This window comes from Oncorhynchus masou, chromosome 9 (assembly GCF_036934945.1).
Source record: "Oncorhynchus masou masou isolate Uvic2021 chromosome 9, UVic_Omas_1.1, whole genome shotgun sequence".
NCBI classification, from domain to species: Eukaryota; Metazoa; Chordata; class Actinopteri; order Salmoniformes; family Salmonidae; genus Oncorhynchus; species Oncorhynchus masou.
In genome coordinates, this window is record NC_088220.1 from 37,133,913 (window position 1) to 37,154,389 (window position 20,477).

A 20,477-nucleotide genomic window follows, 5' to 3' on the forward strand; every position below is an offset into this window, starting at 1 on the left:
CTACCAACCTTAATATAATAGCAAAATGAAACATTTGTTCACAATAAATTGTATTCTCACATATTAGTATTATTTAACACTGTAAATTAAAGGAAAGAGTGGTTTTGAGTGGATATTTCCTTTAAGAGGTTGTGAACGATGCTGAATAGATGTTGACAAATAAGAGCTCTCCAGTAGCTGTACCAAAAACATTCAAGGGCCATTTTCTCAAAAGTGGAGTTACAAGTTAATCAGCTTTGAAAGCAGAATTACTTTCCCATTGTTCCCCAACTGCAGTGTTCCCCAACTACATACTATTTAGTAGCTCTGAGTCTCTACATTTGTCCAATCTTCTTTTTTTTTTTTAAATCGGGCTCCAAATCAAGGCAGTGAGTAACATTTCCGCTTGAAATAATGAAGTAACCTCTATTCTTTTCACCTGAGGTAAGTTTATATAAAATACGTTGACCGACATCTGAACTGATAAGCCAATTGACAAATAGAAATTCAACCAATGGAGGCATGGCCTAGTTCAGGCTTAAAATCCCTACATGTATGCATGGTGGAACCGTCAGAGCATTTGCAGTAGCTCTTATAGCAAAGGCCCTTGACAACAAATTAGGCTGTGACTTTTTCCACATTCTGTTGTGTTGTGTTAAATTGAGATTTTGTGTCATTGGCCTACATAATGTCAAAGTGGAATTATGTTTATTTTTTAATTAATAAAAAATCAAAAGCTGAAATGTCCTGAGTCTGTAAGTATTCAACCCCTTTGTTATGGCAAATTTGCTTAACATGTCACATAATAAGTTGCATGGACTGTGCAATAATAGTGTTTTAATAGTGTTTATCAACAAAGCGTTATGTTTGGGCCAAATCCAACAGATCACTGACTACCACGCTTCATATTTTCAATGGTGATGGCTGCATCATTTTATGGTATGCTAGACTAGGGAGTTTAATCAACAACAACAAAATTACAGAATAGAGCTAAGAACACGCAAAATCCTAGAGGAAAATATTGCTCAGTCTGCTTTCCAACAGACACTGGGAGACATTCACCTTTCAGCAGAACAATAACTTGAAACACAAGGCCAAATATACACTGGAATAGCTTACCAAGACGATATTGAATGTTCCTGAGTGGCCTAGTTACAGTTGTCTTAAAAATGGCCTGGAAATCTATGGCAAGACTTGAAAATGGCTGTCTAGCAATGATCAACAACCAACTTGACAGAGCTTGAAGAATTTTGTGCACAAAGAAGAATAATGTGCAACTATTGTACAAGGAAGGTGTGAAAAGCTCTTAGAGACTTATCCAGAAAGACTCACCTGGAATCACTGCCAAAAGGTGATTCTAACATGTATTGACTCAGGGAGTGAATACTTATGTAAATTAGATTTCTGTATTTAATTTGCAATAAATGTGCAAACAGTTCTAAAAACATTTTCACTTCGTCATTATGGGCTATTGTGTGTCGGTGGGTGAGAAAACATATGAAACATTTGTTAATTCAGGCTGTAACACAATTAAATGTGGAACAAGTCAACGACTTTCTGTCGGCACATGTCACCACAATGACGATTCTGAAGTTCGCAACAGGGTCATTTTCACTCCTACTAATTTCTGAGAGTTACGGTGCAATTCAGAACTATGTTGTTTTTTTTGCCCCCAAGGACAGCACTTGTCATCCACAGGCCTTGTACAGAAAATAAGACATCTCGTGGTGCACTTCAATTTGACACTGCCCATATGTATTTCTGCAGAGCCTTCTTGGGTGATATATTCCATTGGAAGAAGACCGATGCAATGCTTTGCTGTTAAGCTGAGTTACTTGCTAGCCACTGATAGTGTCTTCATAATAGAGTGAGTGGGGTGACTCAGAGCAATGTTGCACTATGCAGCGAGAGAACACGAACAGAAAGTGTAAATCTGCGACAAGACCCACAAGACAGTAAACCAACTTCTGGTATTGTGGTGAGAAGAGACAACGCTTTGCACACGGATCTTGTGTATCTCCTGTTGCACAAGGCTTTACATGGCACATGTCAAATGTGAGACGTTGTGAAACGCATTGGTATTAAACTGAGACATACAGTACTTTTGCAAAATGCAAGACTTGTTCAACATTTTCTGGGTGACCTAAATATTTATGTTTTCTGGGTGACCTAAATATTGACTGGATTTCATCAAGCTGCCCACTCAAGAAAAAGCTTAAAATTGTAACCATTGCCTGCAGCCAGGTTCAGGTTATTAGTCAACCTACCAGGTTATTAGAAAACTCAGACATGACAACAACAAATTCTGAACATACACATCCATGCATCACTGACCAAACGTAGAAAGACAAGCATTGCAATGTTGAATTCCATAAAGTGAGTGTGGAAGAGGTGAAACAATTATTTTTGTCTATCAACTATGGCAAGCCACCTTGGTCTGACAACTTGGATGGAAAATTACTGAGGATGACAGTGGACGATATTGTCTCTCCTATTTACCGTCTCTTCAATATAAGCCTATAGGATAGTGTGTGCCCTGAAGCCTAGAGGGAAACAAAAGTCATTCCGCTACCTGAGAATAGCAAAGAACTCTTTAGTGGCTCAAACAGCCGACCAATCAGCCTGTTACCAACCCTTAGTAAACTTTTGAAAAAAACTTGTGTTTGACCAGGTACAATGCCATTTCACAGTAAACAAATTAAGCACGCTTATAGGGAAGGGCACTTAGCATGTATGGCACTACACAAATGACTGATGATTGGCTGAAAGAAATTGATAATATAAAGATTGTTGGGAGCTGTTTAGTTAGACTTCAGTGCAGCTTTTGACATTATTGACCATAATCGGCTGCTGGAAAAACACATGTGTTGTAGCTTTATATCCCTTGCAGTCGTGTGGTCAGGTGCCACAAAGAGGGATTTAGGAAAATTACAACTGGCCCAGAACAGGTCAGCACAGCTGGCCCTTAAATGTACATGGAGAGCTAACATGAATAATATGCATGTCAATCTCTACTGGCTCAAAGCAGTGGAAAGACTGACTTCATCAGTACTTGTAAACTCAGCAAAAAAAGAAACGTCCTGTCACTATCAACTGCGTTTATTTTCAGCAAACTTAACATGTGTACATATTTGTATGAACATAACAAGATTCAACAACAGAGACATAAACTGAACAAGTTCCACAGACATGTGACTAACAGAAATAGAATAATGTGTCCCTGAACAAAGGGGGGTCAAAATCAAAAGTAACAGTCTGTATCTGGTGTGGCCACCAGCTGCATTAAGTACTGCAGTGCATATCCTTCTCATAGACTGCACCAGATCTGCCAGTTCTTGCTGTGAGATGTTACCCCACTCTTCCACCAAGGCAAGTTCCTGGACATTTCTGGGGGGGAATGGCCCTCGCCCACACCATCCAATCAAACAGGTCCCAGGCGTGCTCAATGGGATTGTGATCTGGGCTCTTCGCTAGCCATGGCAGAACACTGACATTCCTGTCTTGCAGGAAATCTAGCACAGAACGAGCAGTATGGCTGGTGGCATTAGCATGCTGGAGGGTCATGTCAGGATGAGCCTGCAGGAAGGGTACCACATGAGGGAGGAGGATGCCTTCCCTGCAGCGCACAGAAGTGAGATTGCCTGCAATGTCAACAAGCTCAGTCCGATGATGCTGTGACACACCGCCCCAGACCATGATGGACCCTCCACCTCCAAAATCGATCCCGCTCCAGAGTACAGGCCTTGGTGTAACGCTCATTCCTTCAACGATAAACGCGAATCCGACATCACCCCTGGTGAAACAATACTGCAACTTGTCAGTGAAGAGCACTTTTTGCCAGCCCTGTCTGCTTCAGCGACGGTGGGTTTGTGTCCCTAGGCGACGTTGTTGCCAGTGATGTCCGTTGAGGACCTGCATTACAACAGGCCTACAAGCCCTCAGTCCAGCCTATTGCGAACAGTCTGAGCACTGATGGAGGGATTGTGCGTTCCTGGTGTACTCGGGCATTTGTTGTTGACATCCTGTACCTGTCCTGCAGGTGGGATGTTCGGATGCACCGATCGTGTGCAGATGTTGTTACACGTGGTCTGCCACTGCGAGGACGATCAGCTGTCTGTCCCGTCACCCTATAGCGCTGTCTTAGGCGTCTCACAGTACGGACATTGCAATGTATTGCCCTGGCCATATCTGCAGTCCTCATGCCTCGTTGCAGCATACCAAAAGGCACATTTATGCGGATGTGCAGGTACCCTGGGCATCTTTCTTTTGGTCATTTTCAGTCAGTAGAAATGCCTCTTTAGTGTCCTAACTTTTCTTAACTGTGATCATAATTGCCTACCATCTGTAAGCTGTTAGTGTCTTAACAATCGTTCCACAGGTGCATGTTCATTAATTGTTTATGGTTTATTGAACAAGCATGGGAAACAGTGTTTAAACCCTTTACAATGAAGATCTGTGAAGTTATTTGGATTTTTATGAATTATCTTTGAAAGACAGGGTCCTGAAAAAGGGACGTTTATTTTTTTGCTGAGTTTATTTGTGAGAGGTATTGACATGTTGAATGCACCGAGCTGTCTGTTTAAACTACTAGCACACAGCTCGAACACCCATGCCTACCACACAAGACCTGCCACCAGAGGTCTCTTCACAGTCCCCCAGAACAGACTATGGGAGGCGCACAGTACTACATAGAGCCATGACATGGAAATCTATTTTAACTAATGCAAGAAGTAAAATCTGATGTAAAAAACAAACAATCATTTGACTTGGGCAGTACGGCGGATATAGCCATGGGATTGTTTTTCAAAATCGTCAACATCGTTGCAACTATTTCTTTTAAGTTTGTCTATACATTTTCATATTTGTAGCTATTTTCTTAAGTGAATAACTGCAGTCAATGTTAGGAGATGAAACAGATTGTGTTCTTTATTTCACCGGTCACATTATTTTACATGATGAAGACAGAATAGCTGAGCCAGTCACGTGTGTGTTTGTAAATATCACAACAGGAGAAAGCGGGAGCTGGCGAGTCCAGCTGTGTATTGACAGGGGTTGCGTTTTATATTGAAAGTCAACAGTGTTTGTTTTGCTTCAATAGAGTGATCAGGGACGTGCAACTCTCGTTTTCCTTCACAGAATATACATTTGTGCAACACATTCGGCAGAAAATAACTTAATTTCCATCCGATGACAGAAGTGCAACGCTATTCGGCTGGGAGTTACAAGTAAATGAGATTACAACGAGAAAGCAAGGTCCTTTTAGTAGTGGCCTGAGGGCGCACGATGTGTGGTAAAATCTATTGTGAAATGTATTGTAATGTATTTAAAATTGTATAACTGGCTTAATTATGCTGGAACCCAGGAAGAGTAGCTGCTACTGCTAATAATAAATACAATCAGCCTTTCAAAAAGTATTCACACTCCTAGACTTTTTCCACATTTTGCTGTGTTACATCCTGAATTGAAAAATTATGAAATTGAGATGTTGTGTCACCGGCCTACACACAATACCCCATAATGTCAAAGTGAAATTATGTTTTTAGAAATTAAAATTAAAAGCTGAAATGTATTTCGCCAATAAGTATTCAACCCCTTTGTTATGGCAAGCCTAAACAAGTTTAGGAGTAAACATGTGCTTAACAAGTCACATAATAAGTTGCATGGACTCACTCCGTGTACAATATTTAACATGATTTTTGAATGACTACCTCACCTCTGTACATACATATAATTGTAAGGTCCCTCAGTCGAGCAGTGAATATCAAACACAAAGAAGGAGGCATTGAATATCCCGTTGAGCATTGTGAAGTTATTTATTACAATTTGGACGGTGTATCAATGCACCCAGTCACTACAAAATACAGGCGTCCTTCCTAACTCAGCTGTCAAAGAGGAAGGAAACCGCTTAGGGATTTTACCATGAAGCCAAAGGTGACTTTAATACAGTTACCGAGTTTATTGGCTGTGATAGGAGAAAACGGAGGAACGATGTATTTACTTCACAATAATAACCTAAATGACAGAGTCAAAATTAGGAAGGCTGTACTGAATGCAAATATTCCAAAATATGCATCCTGTTTGCAATAAGGCCAAAAAAATTGACAACTATATTGATTTTTTTTTAACAATGCTAGAATTTTTCTTCCACTGTGACATTACATTATTTTGTGTAGATCGTAGACAAAAATGACAAATCCAATTATAATCCCACTTTGTAACAACAAAATGTGGAATAAGTCAAGGAGTGTGAATACTTTCCGAATGGCACTGTATATTTACCAGATTAGTTTTCAACCAAGAAAGCTCTCAGAACATGGCTAGTGCTATTTATTAAAGCTACAGTTTTAACTGCACAGTTCCAGTAAATCACTTGTCTGTGGGACTCCTCCAGTTCCACACTCCCCGAGGACTGCTCTCCCTCAAAGCTCAGACTTCTGTTTAATGAATGAGCTAGCGTAATGGTGGTGGGGAGCAGGATAACTATTGGAATCACATAACCTCGCCTGACTCACTCGGCTTAGTGGGCTCGGCTCACACAGGTGACAGAGAGCCAGCAGGACCACTGTGAGGTAAGAGAAACAACCACGTCACAGCTGAACCCTCTTAAGGTCAAGGTCAAGGTTATTATAACCTACATATTCCTGCTAATAATCTAATATTCAGAATAACTGATAAAAAATATATATATAAATAAATTCTGCCAATATTTACACATCTGCTTTATAAGTGTGTGAGTGAGGAGGAAAACTCATCCAATTTTGCCATGAATGTCAATCCCTTGGGCATCATAATGTATAAGTAACAACACACTGTACAAAAGTCATGATCAAATAACAAAGGCAAACTAAATTTGAGTGACATCTTCCCCAAACCTGCTCCGTTTCCTTCCAGAGGCAACCAATTGGGGTATATTCTATATCCCAACATGGCCAATGTACAGTGAAACTCCAGAGAGATGATGACAGAGTGTAGGCTGCTGCCCTTTGTTCTAACATTCATCTCTTGTCTGTGGTTAGGCTGGTGCATCCAAGGCAATTTAACGGCACATTTTCTCCTTAATGCTGCGGATGGAGCACTCTGTTCGACCCACCAACCTCCAACCAATCAAAATGGCTCATCCGTCATCATCACTGAAGGCTTAGGAGACTGCTCTCTCTCTGTCTGCTTCAGAGCTACCCCCCCCCCCCTCCTTCTCACATTCACAGAGCCACAGCTAGCAGCCCGCAGATACTGTGGCAGCACACAATGGAAATAATACACTGCAGTCTAATAGCAGAACACCGGATGGAACTCCACTACCGAGGCTTTCATTAGTCACCACTGACTAAGGGCGTTTTCACACATAGTTCGGAGCTATAGTTTGAAACAGTGTTTGATTATTAGTTACATAGAATTATTTTCTAATTTGGTCCGGTTGGTTTCACATGGCCAAATCTCAAACAAACTGAAATGCCTAAACAATACCACGCGTTCATGCAAGCCATTTGTTTATTGGGGAAAAATGCTCACATTTAATCCATCTATGATTAGCAAGAAGCATAACTTGTGTCCAAAAACATATTACTTTTGCTTTGGTCTTCAAAAAACATGTGGGAAGAATAGCCAATCTAACTGCAAAGTGAATACCCTATATTCAGTAGCCTATATCCCCGGTATAGCCCCCGTCTCCCCTAATCTTACTACTGCTCTTCCCTGCAGTCCCTAGGAGGGGTGCATCACTTGTGTGAGTTGAGTCAGACGTGATTTTCCTGTCCGGTTTGCGTCTGTTCGGTGGAGAAGATCTTTGTGGGCCATACTCAGCCTTGTCTCAGGGTAGTAAGTTGGTGGTCTGTTGATATCCCTTTAGTGGTGTTGGAGCTGTGCTTTGGCAAAATGGGTGTGGTTATATCCTGCCTGGTTGGCCCTGTTCGGGGGTATCGTCGGACGGGGCCACAGTGTCCCCCGACACACCCGTCTCAGTCTCCAGTATCTATGCTGCAATAGTCTTTGTGCCGGGGGGCTAGGGTCAGTCTGTTATATCTGGTGTAATTCTCCTGTCTTATCTGGTGTCCTGTGTGAATTTAAGTATGCTCCCTATATTTCTCTCTCTCCCTCCCAGAGGATCTGAGCCGTCGGATCATGCCTCAGGACTACCTGGCCTGATGACTCCTGGCTGTCCCCAGTCCGCCTGGTCGTGCTGCTGCTCCAGTTTCAACTGTTCTGCCTACGGCTAGGGAACCGTGACCTGTTCACCGGACCTGCTGTTTTCGTCTCTCTACCTCCGAATGCTAGGCTATGAAAAGCCAACTGACCTGAGGTACTGACCTGTTGCACCCTCTACAACCACTGTGATTATTATTTGACCCTGCTGGTCATCTATGAACATCTTGAACAACAATCTGGCCTTAAATGGCCATGTACTCTTATAATCTTCACTTGGCACAACCAGAAGAGGACTGGCCACCCCTCCAGAGCCTGGTTCCTCTCTAGGTTTCTTCCTAGGCTCCTGCTTTTCTATGGAGTTTTTCCTAGCCACCGTGCTTCTACATCTGCATTGCTTGCTGTTTGGGGTTTTAGGCTGGGTTTCTGTATAGCACTTTGTGACATCTGCTGATGTAAAAAGGGCTTTATAAATACATTTGATTGATTGATTGATTAATCCGATGAGGTTATAAAAGCACTGCTACTCACAGAATTTTCAGAGATATCAAGCCATCGTACTGCATGCATTTTTATCAAATGCTGTACGCTTCTGGTTCTTTTCCGGTGTTTGGTCCAGACTGCGTTCTCACCTGGAGCGAACTGCATCATGGTACTAATAGATTCGGACCAGGACCACCCTTTTTTGAGCAAACCACAGTGCGTTGTTTAGTCCACTCCCTAGTGCGGATAGAGTGTTCACACCAGTCCAAACGAACCAAACTAAGGAGGAACACGTGCCAGAGTTTGGAAAAAAACAGATCCAAACCAATTTGGTGTGAAATTAAATGATCTGTTTTTCCTATTTGTCCTGCATACATTTCCTATCCTGCGTGTGTGGTATTACAATGTTACAGCCCACATAATTGTTTTGTGTTAATTGGGCGATACAGTAGATAAAGGAGATACTGAGCAGGTTCACAAGGCATACAGTAATAAGGCATCCCCCCAGAGTGAAAGGTTACAACAAGATCCATATCTGCTCATATTCTCATCAGATTGTCCAAGAAACCTCCATGGTAACTAGCGAGCGAGCTAGCTAGCTGGCTTGTAATCCTAGAAGAGTAGTAACAGTAACTTTACGCTAGTTAGATCATTTTTGGGATTAATATAGAATTGGCTGGTGATGTCATTGAGATCAAGAAATACAATTAAACTGTCCTCAATATTCAGATGAGTTTCAATGGAAGATAACAATATAATTAAAATGTTGCCACTGCTGCTCAAAATTAAAATCATAGGGGGAAAAAAACTCTACATTTGATATAGCCACAGGAAGCAGTTTGGGGGTAAGGGTGCTGCAATTTTGGTGGATGCAACAAAATAAGTTTACCATAATTTTTAACTTGCGTCTGATAATTATCTGTACAAAACAGTTAAGCTGTTTTGTGAAATAAAAAAAATACTTGCGTGATATTTATTCCAGTATCTTGAAATATCTTGCAAATGCAACTTATTTCTATGTGATTAATGAATTGACAATTTCAGTTATTTTCCATTTTAGTAGACACTCTTATCTAGAGCAACTTACTTAAGTGAGTGCATACATTTTCATACTTAAAAAAAAACTGGTCCCCCGTGGGAATCGAACCCACAACCCTAACATTGCAAGCACCATGCTCTACCAACTGAGCCCCAACATCACAGCATCAAAACACTTGATGTCTCAATGTACTCAATTACTGTGTTATGCATTGTTTCTCTTCATGGTGATGGAAAGTCTACAGGTATAAACCTAGATGACCAGCCTATTTACAATACACTAATGTACATTAAGTGGTTTGTAAGGATGGTAAAGTAATACTGCACAAAAAGTGGTTGTTTTCCATGTTATTTGATCAACATGTGGATGTTTTGTGTCTCTGCCCAGAACTTTTTGATGTAAATGTTTGTGGACATGGTTTTGTTCTTTCTGGATTCCATTAGAAGGACAATTGTAGAGAAAAGGACAGGGCAAAAACTCTTCCAATTCCAACTATTAAATCCTGAAAGACACTGTTCTTAATTATACAACTACCTTTTTGCCAAAGCGGAGATGCTTAAAAAATGTTTTTGCCTGCGCTACAGACGTGTATATCGGCCCGCTAATACTCGTAAAGACCCAGTGCACTACTTTTGAGAATTTATTATACATCTTTTATTAAAATTCATTTTTTATTCAGATTTTTCAGGGGGTACAGCAGCAACCTCAGTATCCCTACTCCCTACCTACTGCAAGCCGATATTTCTTCCCGGTAGTGAGGGAGTGTTGGTCATCCATGGCCTGGGGTGAGGCTAATTAGCCTACATCCCCCCAACGAGCCATGCCATGCTAGGGTCATTTATCGCCATGTGGGCTCACTCGAGCTTCCCAAATCACCTGTCTCGGCAACTACGCAACGGCACAACAGGGTTTCCATTGACACACGGTCTTACTGGCCAAATACTCTATACGGACAGGCTTCCATCCATCTGACAAGGTTGGTTACTCTGGCTGCTCTGGGTCTGACTTCTGATTGGGTAGTACTGTCTTGATAGCTTGTCTTGGTTTTGGAATGATTTCTCATTCCTAAACTATGATTTCTAGGCCTAAGGTGCTGGCACTGGCTGGTGAGGAGAGACTGGGCAAAGTGAATGGAGCGGAGGCGAGGAGGGGAAAGAAGAACATTTATCCGAGTGACTGCTCTTCTTTATGGCTCTAGCGAAGGCAGAGCAGCTTGGGCTTCGATCGTTTGATCTCGCCACCATATGTCCTATGCCCTTGGAGACCGCCTCAGTCCTACGGTTGGGCAGCCAGAGACGCAGAGAGATAGAGATGGTAAAGCAGAATGGCCCGAGGACAAAATTCTAATGCTTCACGACTCAAAACAGGAAGCGATAAATCAACAGGTTTATGTTCCAAGAGATCTGGAGGCTGTGGACTGTGTTTAGAATGGCTTTCAGAAATGTAAACTTCTCTCCTGAAGTACTACCAGTACTCACACTCTGTATAACAAATCATATTTAATTCAGGGGCTATTGAAAAGGTTATGTGAGGATGTTACAAGATAAACCTTCCATTAACATAAAAGAGAACTGAATTAAATGAATACGATCAGTTTGACACCTCACTAAACAGACCACAGACAGAGTTCAAAATCAGCAGAGCGAAGTGGGTTTGATTGAAATGTCCTAGGCACAACTAAGGGTCAAGGTTCAAAGGGTACATACAAAGAAAGGTCAAGGCGCTCTGCGAAGAGAGTTGTTGTACTTTATAGGTGCTCTGATACCTTCTATATCTCTGCCAAGACTCCAGAGTAAACCAGTTTGATGAAGCCAAGATTTTGTTTCTGTTTCTATTCATGGCCTCCATAGAAGTGACAGCTGGCAGCCACCGCAGCAACATAGTTGCCATTTTTATGAAGTCCTGATTATTATTATTTAACTTCTAAAAGTGTGAGGGAAAATCCAAGATGTAGAACAGAGCAGTGGTCCACCAAGGCTGTCAACTGATGAATGACCGCAGTATTGACGTGATCCAATGTCTTGAACTGTATTTATACAATATTTGTTCCTCGTGGAGAACGTGTTAGCTTTGTAATAATAGCAGTCACCAAATTTAGAACACAGTACTTTAACGAGCTCCCGAATGTCTCAGCAGTCTAAGGAACTGTATCTCAGTGCTAGAGTCATCACTACAGACCCTGGTTCGATCCCGGGCTTTATCATAACCGGCTGTGATTGGGAGTCACATAGGGAGGCGCACAATTGGCCCAGCGTTGTCCCGGTTAGGGGAGGGTTTGGCCGGGCTAGGTCGTCCTTGTAAAATAAGAATTTGTTCTTAACTGACTTGCCTAGTTAAATATAGTGTGTGATTGCGGACTGCAGTTCAAGGTGCCCTTGCATGTGGGCATGCCTTGGGCTGATCTCTGACCTGCCACACACACCTAGCTCCATTGACTCTGCAAAATCAGGTGGATGAATTGTTGGACTGATAACAGACAGTGGACAAAGAGGATTGTGCCGACAGGGTAGCCTAGTGGTTAGAGCGTTGAACTACTGAAAGGTTACAAGTTCAAATCCCCGAGCTGACAAGGTACAAATCTGTTGTTCTGCCCCTGAACAGGCAGTTAACCCACTGTTTGTCATTGAAAATAAGAATTTGTTCTTAACTGACTTGCCTAGTTAAATAAAAGAAAAAAATATATATATATTTAAATACCCTGATTACACTGTGCGTATGCGAGCATTGCAAAATAAATATAGAAATGTATGTTATTAAATTATTGTGTCTGCGTTGCCAAGGGCTAAAATAGAAGTCCTTTCTATTTCTGACACAGATTGCTCTGTAAGTCCTGCCTCTCCCATCTCCTCATTGGTTTATAGAAGCAGGTACCCACGTGCCATCTCCTCATTAGTTATACACACGTGGGTGATTGAAAGACAAACTGTGTTGCCGGTTGTCGTGGTAATACTATGAAAGTTTAGATGCCAATCGCCATATAAGTTCAACGATGAAAAAGCCTGTAAGGAGGAGAGATGACTAGAAACGATTCGGTTGACCGTTTTATGTGTGGATTAATTGTCGGAGTGGAGGACCTTGTGCATTTCAGGTAAAATAACAACCTAATGTTTACATCCCAGGCCAAATTAGCTAGCAACAGCAAGCTAGCTAAATAGGTCAAATTAGCTAGCAAGTGCAAGCTAACTAGCTAAATTTCCATAAATGTTTCATGCTTTTCAACCTATCCCCAAATTAATGTCATTTGTTCAGAGTTTGTTTTGATATTTTAACCTGCGTGTCGTGATCGCGTTTGGTGTAGGGGGACAAAATACATTTATGCACGATGGCGCATGCGCGCAGCCGGTTTGGGTTCCGTGTTAGTCTCATACCTACACCTCTGAGGAAAAGGCTGTATTGAAATCAAATGTCTCTCATTCCCTCAGGTATACGAACACATAAGTGTCAAGTGGAATGCAGGTAACTGCCAAGGCCGAAGAATTCAACAGGCATGTGACTTCCTTGAAATTGAGTGCTGGTGATAATTCCATTGAGTCAGGTTCATGTGTGGTGCTATGAAATTGATTTCTGGCAGACCTATTGAACTGAAGAAAGACCAGCACAGGGAAGTGTTCCTGCTCGCCAAGTTACAGACGCGATGGCCTTGACTGACCCTCAGCAGAGTAATGGAATCCTGTGTAGGTAGGCAGTGTAGGCAGTGGGAAAACCAGTTCTAGCCCAGTTAAGTAACCCCTTCAACAGAAGAACAGTAATAGCAATACCCGTTGAGTACGGTAAATGGACATTAGTGTCGATGTGATACCAAACAACAGAGGTCTCCTAAGTAACTATGACCCAAGACATACAAACTCGTTCTTTTGTTACTTTGTTGAACATTATTCCAAGTATGTTTTTTCACCCTTCCCTTGGTCATATGCCTACTAACATGCTGTTGATGTTCCACTTTGCCTGACCCGAGTTTGGGGTTGGTGGTTTGCTGGAAGGGTTATGGCACAGCTCACGCCACCCAGGCCGAACTGCCACCATGGTGCGATCAGCAGATGATGGTAACTAGGCCTTTGGCAGTCAACCTGAGTGACACCAAAAACAAGTCCTAGTCTAGGACTCAAGGCTAATCTACAGTGCCTTCAGAAAGTATTCATACATCTTGACTTATTCCACGTTGTTGTGTTACAGCCTGAATTCAAAATGGATTAAATATGTTTTTTAACCACCCATCTACACACAATAACCCATAATGAAAAACATGTTTTTTGATTTAAAAAAAAAATGTATTGAATGTTAAATACAGAAATATCAAATGTACATAAATATTCACACCCCTGAGTCAATACATGTTACAATCACATTTGGTAGCGATTGCAGCTGTGAATCTTTCTGGGTAAGTCTAAGAGCTTTGCACACCTGGATTGTACAATATTTGCACATTATTATTTTTAAATTATTCAAGCTCTGTCAAGTTGGTCGTTGGTCATTGCTTGACAGCCATTTTACAGTCTTGCCATAGATGTTCAAGCCAAGCCAAGTCAAAATTGTAACTAGGCCACTCAGGAACATTCAATGTCTTCTTGGTAAGCAACTCCAGTGTATATTTGGCCTTGTGTTTCAGGTTATTGTCCAGCTGAAAGGTGAATTTGTATCCCAGTGTCTTTCTGGGAGAATTTTGCCTGTGCTTAGCGCTATTCCATTTATTTGCATCCTGAAGAAAAACTCCCTAGTCCCTGCCGATGACAAGCATACCCATAATATGATGCAGCCACCACCATGCTTAACAATATGAAAAGTGGTACTCAGTGATTTGTTGTGTTGGATTTGCCCCAAGCATAACCCTTTGTATTCAGGACATAAAGCTTTTTGCAGTTTTACTTTAGTACCTTATTGCAAACAAGATGCATGTTTTGGAATATTTGTATTCTGTACAGGCTTTCTTCTTTTCACTCTGCCATTTAGGTTAGTATTGTGGAGTAACCACAATGTTGTTGATCCATCCTCAGTTCCCATATCACAGCAATTAATCTCTGTAACTGTTTTAAAGTCACCATTGGCCTCATAGTGAAATCTCTGAGCAGTTTCCTTCATCTCTGGCAGCTGAGTTAGGAAGGATCCCTGTATCTTTGTAGTATTAGAAAACCTCCCTGGTCTTCGTGGTTGGATCTGTGTTTGAAATTCACTGCTCGAATGAGGGACCTTACAGATAATTGTATGTGTGAGGTACAGAGATGAGGAAGTATTCAAAAGTCAATGTTAAACACGATTATTACACACAGAGTGAGACAATGCAACTTATTACGTGACTTGTTAAGCAAACTTTTACTCCTGAACTTATTTAGGCTTGCCATAACAAAGGGGTTGAATACTTATTGACTTAAGACATCTCAGCTTTTAATTTTTAATCATTTGTAAAAAAAAAAATCTAAAAACACCATTATGGGCTATTAGGTGTAGGCCAGTTACACAACAAAATGTGGCAAAAGTCAAGGGGTGTGAATACTTTCTGAAGGCACTGTACGTCAAATCAGATTTCAACCAATGAAATTCTCTATCATACTTTTGGACACCACAAGAACAGGGGTTTTGTAACTATTTTAGGCAGTCCATACTGAAGTTTGAATATACACTTAAATGATTCAAAAGGTACCTTCTGCCCACCACAGAAATGGAAACAGTGGTATTACTTTTCTGGCCATTTCAGTTTCCATAGCAACTGTACACCTATCATGTTCTATATCAAGTAAAACCTTTACAAAAAGGGTATCATTTTGTTCTTTGTGAACAAGGAAGACAAAGAACTGTTCAGAACAAAGAATCCTTATGCTAAGAACAAAGAGAGGTAGGAAAATTGAAACTGACTGTTTGCTTGTATCCTCGCTCTTCCTTTGACAGAAGTACAGGATATGCTGTCACTCCATGATTTTGCAGGATTTTTTTATATACATTTGAGGGCAAAAATGCCAGATGTTGCTGCGGCAATTCTGACATTTTGCATGGCAATATGCAATAATTTTGTCCAATTTGTGGCAAAAATGCAGTGATGAGGGAAATGTGGATGTTTGGCTTGATTGAACCAGATTATGTGGTAAATGTGTGATTGGTTGAAATTGTGAGCCCTCTTTTTGTACTGCAGTGATTGGTCAGTTTTATGCTATAATATTGCAATGATTTCACAGCTAATAGTGCGGTGAATGTTGAAATTTGCAAGCCCTTGCATAATATGTGGGGAATTGTTGATTTTGCCAAAAACATTGCCATCGCAGAATCCTGGAGGGACTGGCTCGGTGAAGATGTTTGACCTCATTTACACTTTCTCTCAATTTCATGCTTTGTTTTGTGCATCTTGTATCCTGAACAAAGCTAGCGACCAGAGCAGAGAGACGAGGGTTCACGCCTCCGATGCCGGGAAGATGATATGGCCCCATCACCTTGGCCTATCATTGCAATACATCTCAGGGCCAGAATGATTCAGCCAAAACATGTTTAAGTGATCCATTATGTAATGTTCTACTACAGAAGCTTAGAGACCAGGTTAATTTTTTTTAAATGTTTGTTGGAGTAGGGAAAAAGTGGACCAAGAGTGTACTAGCACACAATGTTCATAGCTAAAGGATGAAATTACACTCAGTAATACAGTCACACAAAAAATCATGGACACATTCAAATTCATCACACACAGTCTGTGGTGAATGCACAGTGCACACCAGATGTATGTAAGGGGTGGGTGGAACATGATGTTGTGGTTGTAAATAACAAGCATGCGAAATGGCCCTCAACCCCCTTCTGAGTGTTCTTCAGAGTCCTTACCAAGCCAAGCCCTCACAAGTCAGCCAGGGCCTCCCTCAGAACGATTACATAAACCCTGGGGAAGAGTGTTTTGGGGACACTGCTGTTAAGTGTTCATCGAAAGCTGAGGGGAGAGATACAGGACAGCTGCAGTTGCAATGTGTATTCAGCCCATCCAGTCTGTTTACAGATTAGCCCGAAGGCACTCAAACAAGGGGCTTAGGGAAATGGGGTAAATATGAGTTTACACAGCAAGGAGGTCCCGAAGTCCAATGAAAAAAATGGTTAGGGCCTCCCAAGTGGAGCAGCATCGCAGTGCTAGAGGCGTCAATACAGATCTGGGTTCTATTCCAGTCTGTATCACAACTGGCCGTGATCGGGAGTCCCATAGGGCAGTGCACAATTGGCCCAGCGTCGTCCGGGTTAGGGGAGGGTTTGGCATCTTTACTTGGCTCATTGCGCTCTAGCGACTCCTTGTGGTGGGCCGGGCGCATGCAGGCTGACCACGTTGTCAATTGAACAGTGTTTCCTCCGACACATTGGTGCGACTGGCTTCCGGATTAAGTGGGCGGGCGTTAAGAAACGCTGTTTGGCGGGTCATGTTTTGGAGGATTCACGACTCGACTTTTGCCTCCTGAGCCCATTAGGGAATTGAAGCAATGAGACAAGATCAAAATTGGGGAGAAAAAGCGGGGTAAAAATACAGAAAATAGATAATAACTAATGGGTAGAATTAGAAGAGCGTCCTTTTTTCATGATTTGAAAAGTTACCACTGTTTGCAAATCCTGAAAAGGAAGTAGTGCTCGATTTTGAACAAAATAGCATGTAAATGACAATGTCCAGAAAGTATGTCAGAGATTCCCTTTGATATTTTGAGAAGTGACCAGAAATCAGCTTGGCTTTGCAGAAACATGAGCTATTTCCAATATGTGGCCCCATAACAGAAAATGACAAGGGCCGAAAGGGGAAATGCGACTACTGAAGAAAGAAAATATAGCATCTTGGAATAACAGGAAAATAATGCCTAAACAATTGTGTATTTATTAATACAGCAACAGTTTGGTAGAAGGCCCTTCAAACTGGATTGCAAATATCCCAGTAGTTTGTTACTGTGTATCATTTGGAGAGACACTGCATTTGTCTTGTTACTGTGTGCGGCGTGTGTCACCTGCAGAGCCTGGCAAATAGTTCAGATGTTTTTTATAGATACAATTGCCTGAAGAAAACCATACATTGACCCCTATTATTTCTGACAAGTGTTATCTTAGATGTTATGTCTACTTCCCCAGTCAGGTGAACTCCTGGGTGCCATTTTTATGTACACCCCAACCTACCCACACAGTATGTGCCCCTCTTGATGATTACACAGAAGCAATGTCTGGAACTAGAAAATATTATGGGAACAGCTTTCACTTGCCATTTTCAAGCACAGTTTGCATGCTGGTAGTAGTATTATTGACATCTTAAGTAGCCTACAAAGCAATTCCTCAATATCATTCAAACAATTGCATTAATGGAGTAAGCTACTTAAAACATCACGCATGCATTAACACCATGTATTTACCCCTGAATGCAACTATACATCAATGCTGATAAATGATATATGACCTACCTCCATGATTCGGTGCAGGTCCAATCACGATTCCTTTCGCGTCCACTTTCGGTGAATTCTGGCCGTAGGTGCCATCGTCCTTGGTTAAAATTTGCTTTGGATTGCCTTTGGAGTCAAGTACGGTGGCATTGACCGTAGCAGTAACATGGTCTTCCTTGCTGATGGTTTTGTCAGCACGGATCGACAGTATACACCTGGGCAGAACGATCACCAACAAGACGAGAGGGAGATAGCTGCATGGCGTTGCTGCGGTCCACCTCTTTGGCATCTTTGGAATGTCTTACTGTAACGTCCCCTTTACATCCAAGCTGTTATTCAGGGAATTGAACCACTCCAACGATTTTCCCCCAAATAAACTGACGGGGGCTCGGCGTCTTCCCTGCGGCGTCCCGTCATAAAAACATTCTGTGCTCTTCACATCGTTTTCTTATTCCAATACATGTTGCCTACGCTGCCTTTGGAACGAACAAAAACCCGCACATTAGAACTGTAGAATGAAAAGCTGAAATAATAATTGAATCAAATCAAATGGCTTTAGAGAGGTGTAGGCTATATACTTAAGATGTTATGGGTTGCCTATTTGCTGTAAATGGCTTAATCGTACAACACAAGCCGTGTAACCTTTTATCGCATGACAGCCTAAGGAGTGCCCATTATTTGAAAATAATAAGCTCTATATTAAATGTCAACTATAATGCGCATTTATATCGTTCGATTATTTAGTAGGCTATCCCGAATATATCCCAAAATACAAAGCCTTGACATTAAAATGAGATACACTTCTTAATTTAGGAATGTAATTATTTTCAATAGTGGCAATGTCTTTCTAAGGACAATTATTTGTTTTTACAGATGTGCATTATTGCCACAAGTGAACAGCTGTCATCGTTGCTTTTTGTTCACAATAGCGTGCCAATGATAGCGCGCTATGCTTGATCGGAGCCATTAATGTACGCATTTCGTATTAACTCGCACCTCCGAAAGCCATGATGCGCAACCTACCTTCTCCATTTCGTCGAACCAAAACGATATTGACACAAAATCTCTTGCCTTGCTTTATTAAATCGAATCCACTCTCTCGTCTTTTTCTTCTGGCTCTTCTGGTTCCACAGCGCAAGCGCGACGTGAGCACACACAAAACTCGCGCACATAGAAGGGGGCGAGAGCGGCGGGTGTACTTTCACGACAGTATACAACCGTTCGTTATCTAAAGGGTCGCCCACCTGTAACCTTAAATCAGCCTTACTTCACCAGTCGACATTAATGAATACATTACAGAGCCTAGGAATACTGATATATCGTTTTGGTTCCACAGTGTCCCTCATATCCAATTGTAAGAACATATACACTTGTAGAAAAAAAGGGTTCCCGAAAGGGCCCATATGGGCACGTGCCCCCTCATTTTTATCCTTTTTTATATTTTTGAGTTGAATGGACCAGGCACAGAGCTTTGATCAAGCTATAGGGTATTGAGTCCTTCTTGATTAATAAATACAACGATTTTTGGGGGGTTGTTTCTCTGTGGTACTAGCCACCCACCTTCCTTTCAATATTTTTACCCAGATTTTAGCAGAGATGCGACTAATATTTTGTTTCGTTAATAAATAAAATAACCACCAGTCAGGAGGATACAGATAGCTCAAGATGTGTGGTTAGATATGCAGAAAAATACTTGGTTTAAATGTAATCTGGCACCTAATTATGATGGCTGATATGTATTGATGATGTGTGTCATGATCCCATGTACTGTGTTATAATTTGGATGTAATATCCCAAAGTATAGTTCAGTAAAATAGAGTACAGTATAATGTACTGTATTCTCCTTTATTCTAACATTCTCTACTCTACTGAACTGAACAGTACAGTACTCTACTGAATTAAACTCTACTTACAGGGTCCATTGTCTGTTACCAATATTAAATAAAATTATATTTGAACTTATTCTACTAATTGTCTTTGGGGTTGCTTCTCATATTTTATTTAACTAGGCAAGTCAGTTAAGAACAACTTCTTATTTACAAGGACAGCCTAGGAACAGTGGGTTAACTGCCTTTTTCCTGGGCAAAATTACAGATTTTTACCTTGTCAGCTCGGGATTCGATCTATCAATCTTTCGGTCACTGGCCCAACGCTCTAACCACTAGGCTACCTGCCACCCTAATATACAGTATGGGGGAATTTGAGACAAAATATCCAAAGGCACCAACGTACTGCAGGAAATTATTTAACAGACTTTCCAAACATGAATCTGTTGTTGACTCACATCCTCTCTGCTTTCTTCATGTCACAATAAAGATCCCCAACATGTTATAGCTTGTTTGTGCATACATGGCGCATGTGCAGGACTTTTATTTTGACAGAAAGAAAGTTGGGAGGAAGTGGCTTGAGACCCAAGTTTGAGAGGTCTGTTTAATACTACGTTCCTTTGGGTATTTTGTCTCACATTCCAC

The 20,477-nt window shown here is 41.4% G+C and overlaps 1 protein-coding gene across 6 annotated transcripts in view; it reads right to left on the bottom strand.

Annotated features, from left to right (window-relative positions):
• rnf130 (ring finger protein 130) overlaps window positions 1-19,179 on the bottom strand; it is a 72,935-nt gene extending 53,756 nt beyond the window's left edge. For 2 of the 6 annotated variants that reach the window (XM_064973984.1, XM_064973985.1), the window contains exons 1-2: window positions 19,030-19,166; window positions 18,028-18,482 (exon numbers count right to left, since the gene is read on the bottom strand). In XM_064973984.1, the coding sequence (XP_064830056.1) occupies window positions 18,028-18,295 (268 nt within the window). In that variant the 5' untranslated portion in view covers window positions 18,296-18,482; window positions 19,030-19,166. Of the gene's footprint in view, window positions 1-18,027; window positions 18,483-19,029 lie in introns of all 6 variants that reach the window. The other 4 variants (XM_064973983.1, XM_064973986.1, XM_064973982.1 and 1 more) reach the window with 4 other exon arrangements.
• Between the last annotated feature and the right edge of the window lie 1,298 nt (window positions 19,180-20,477).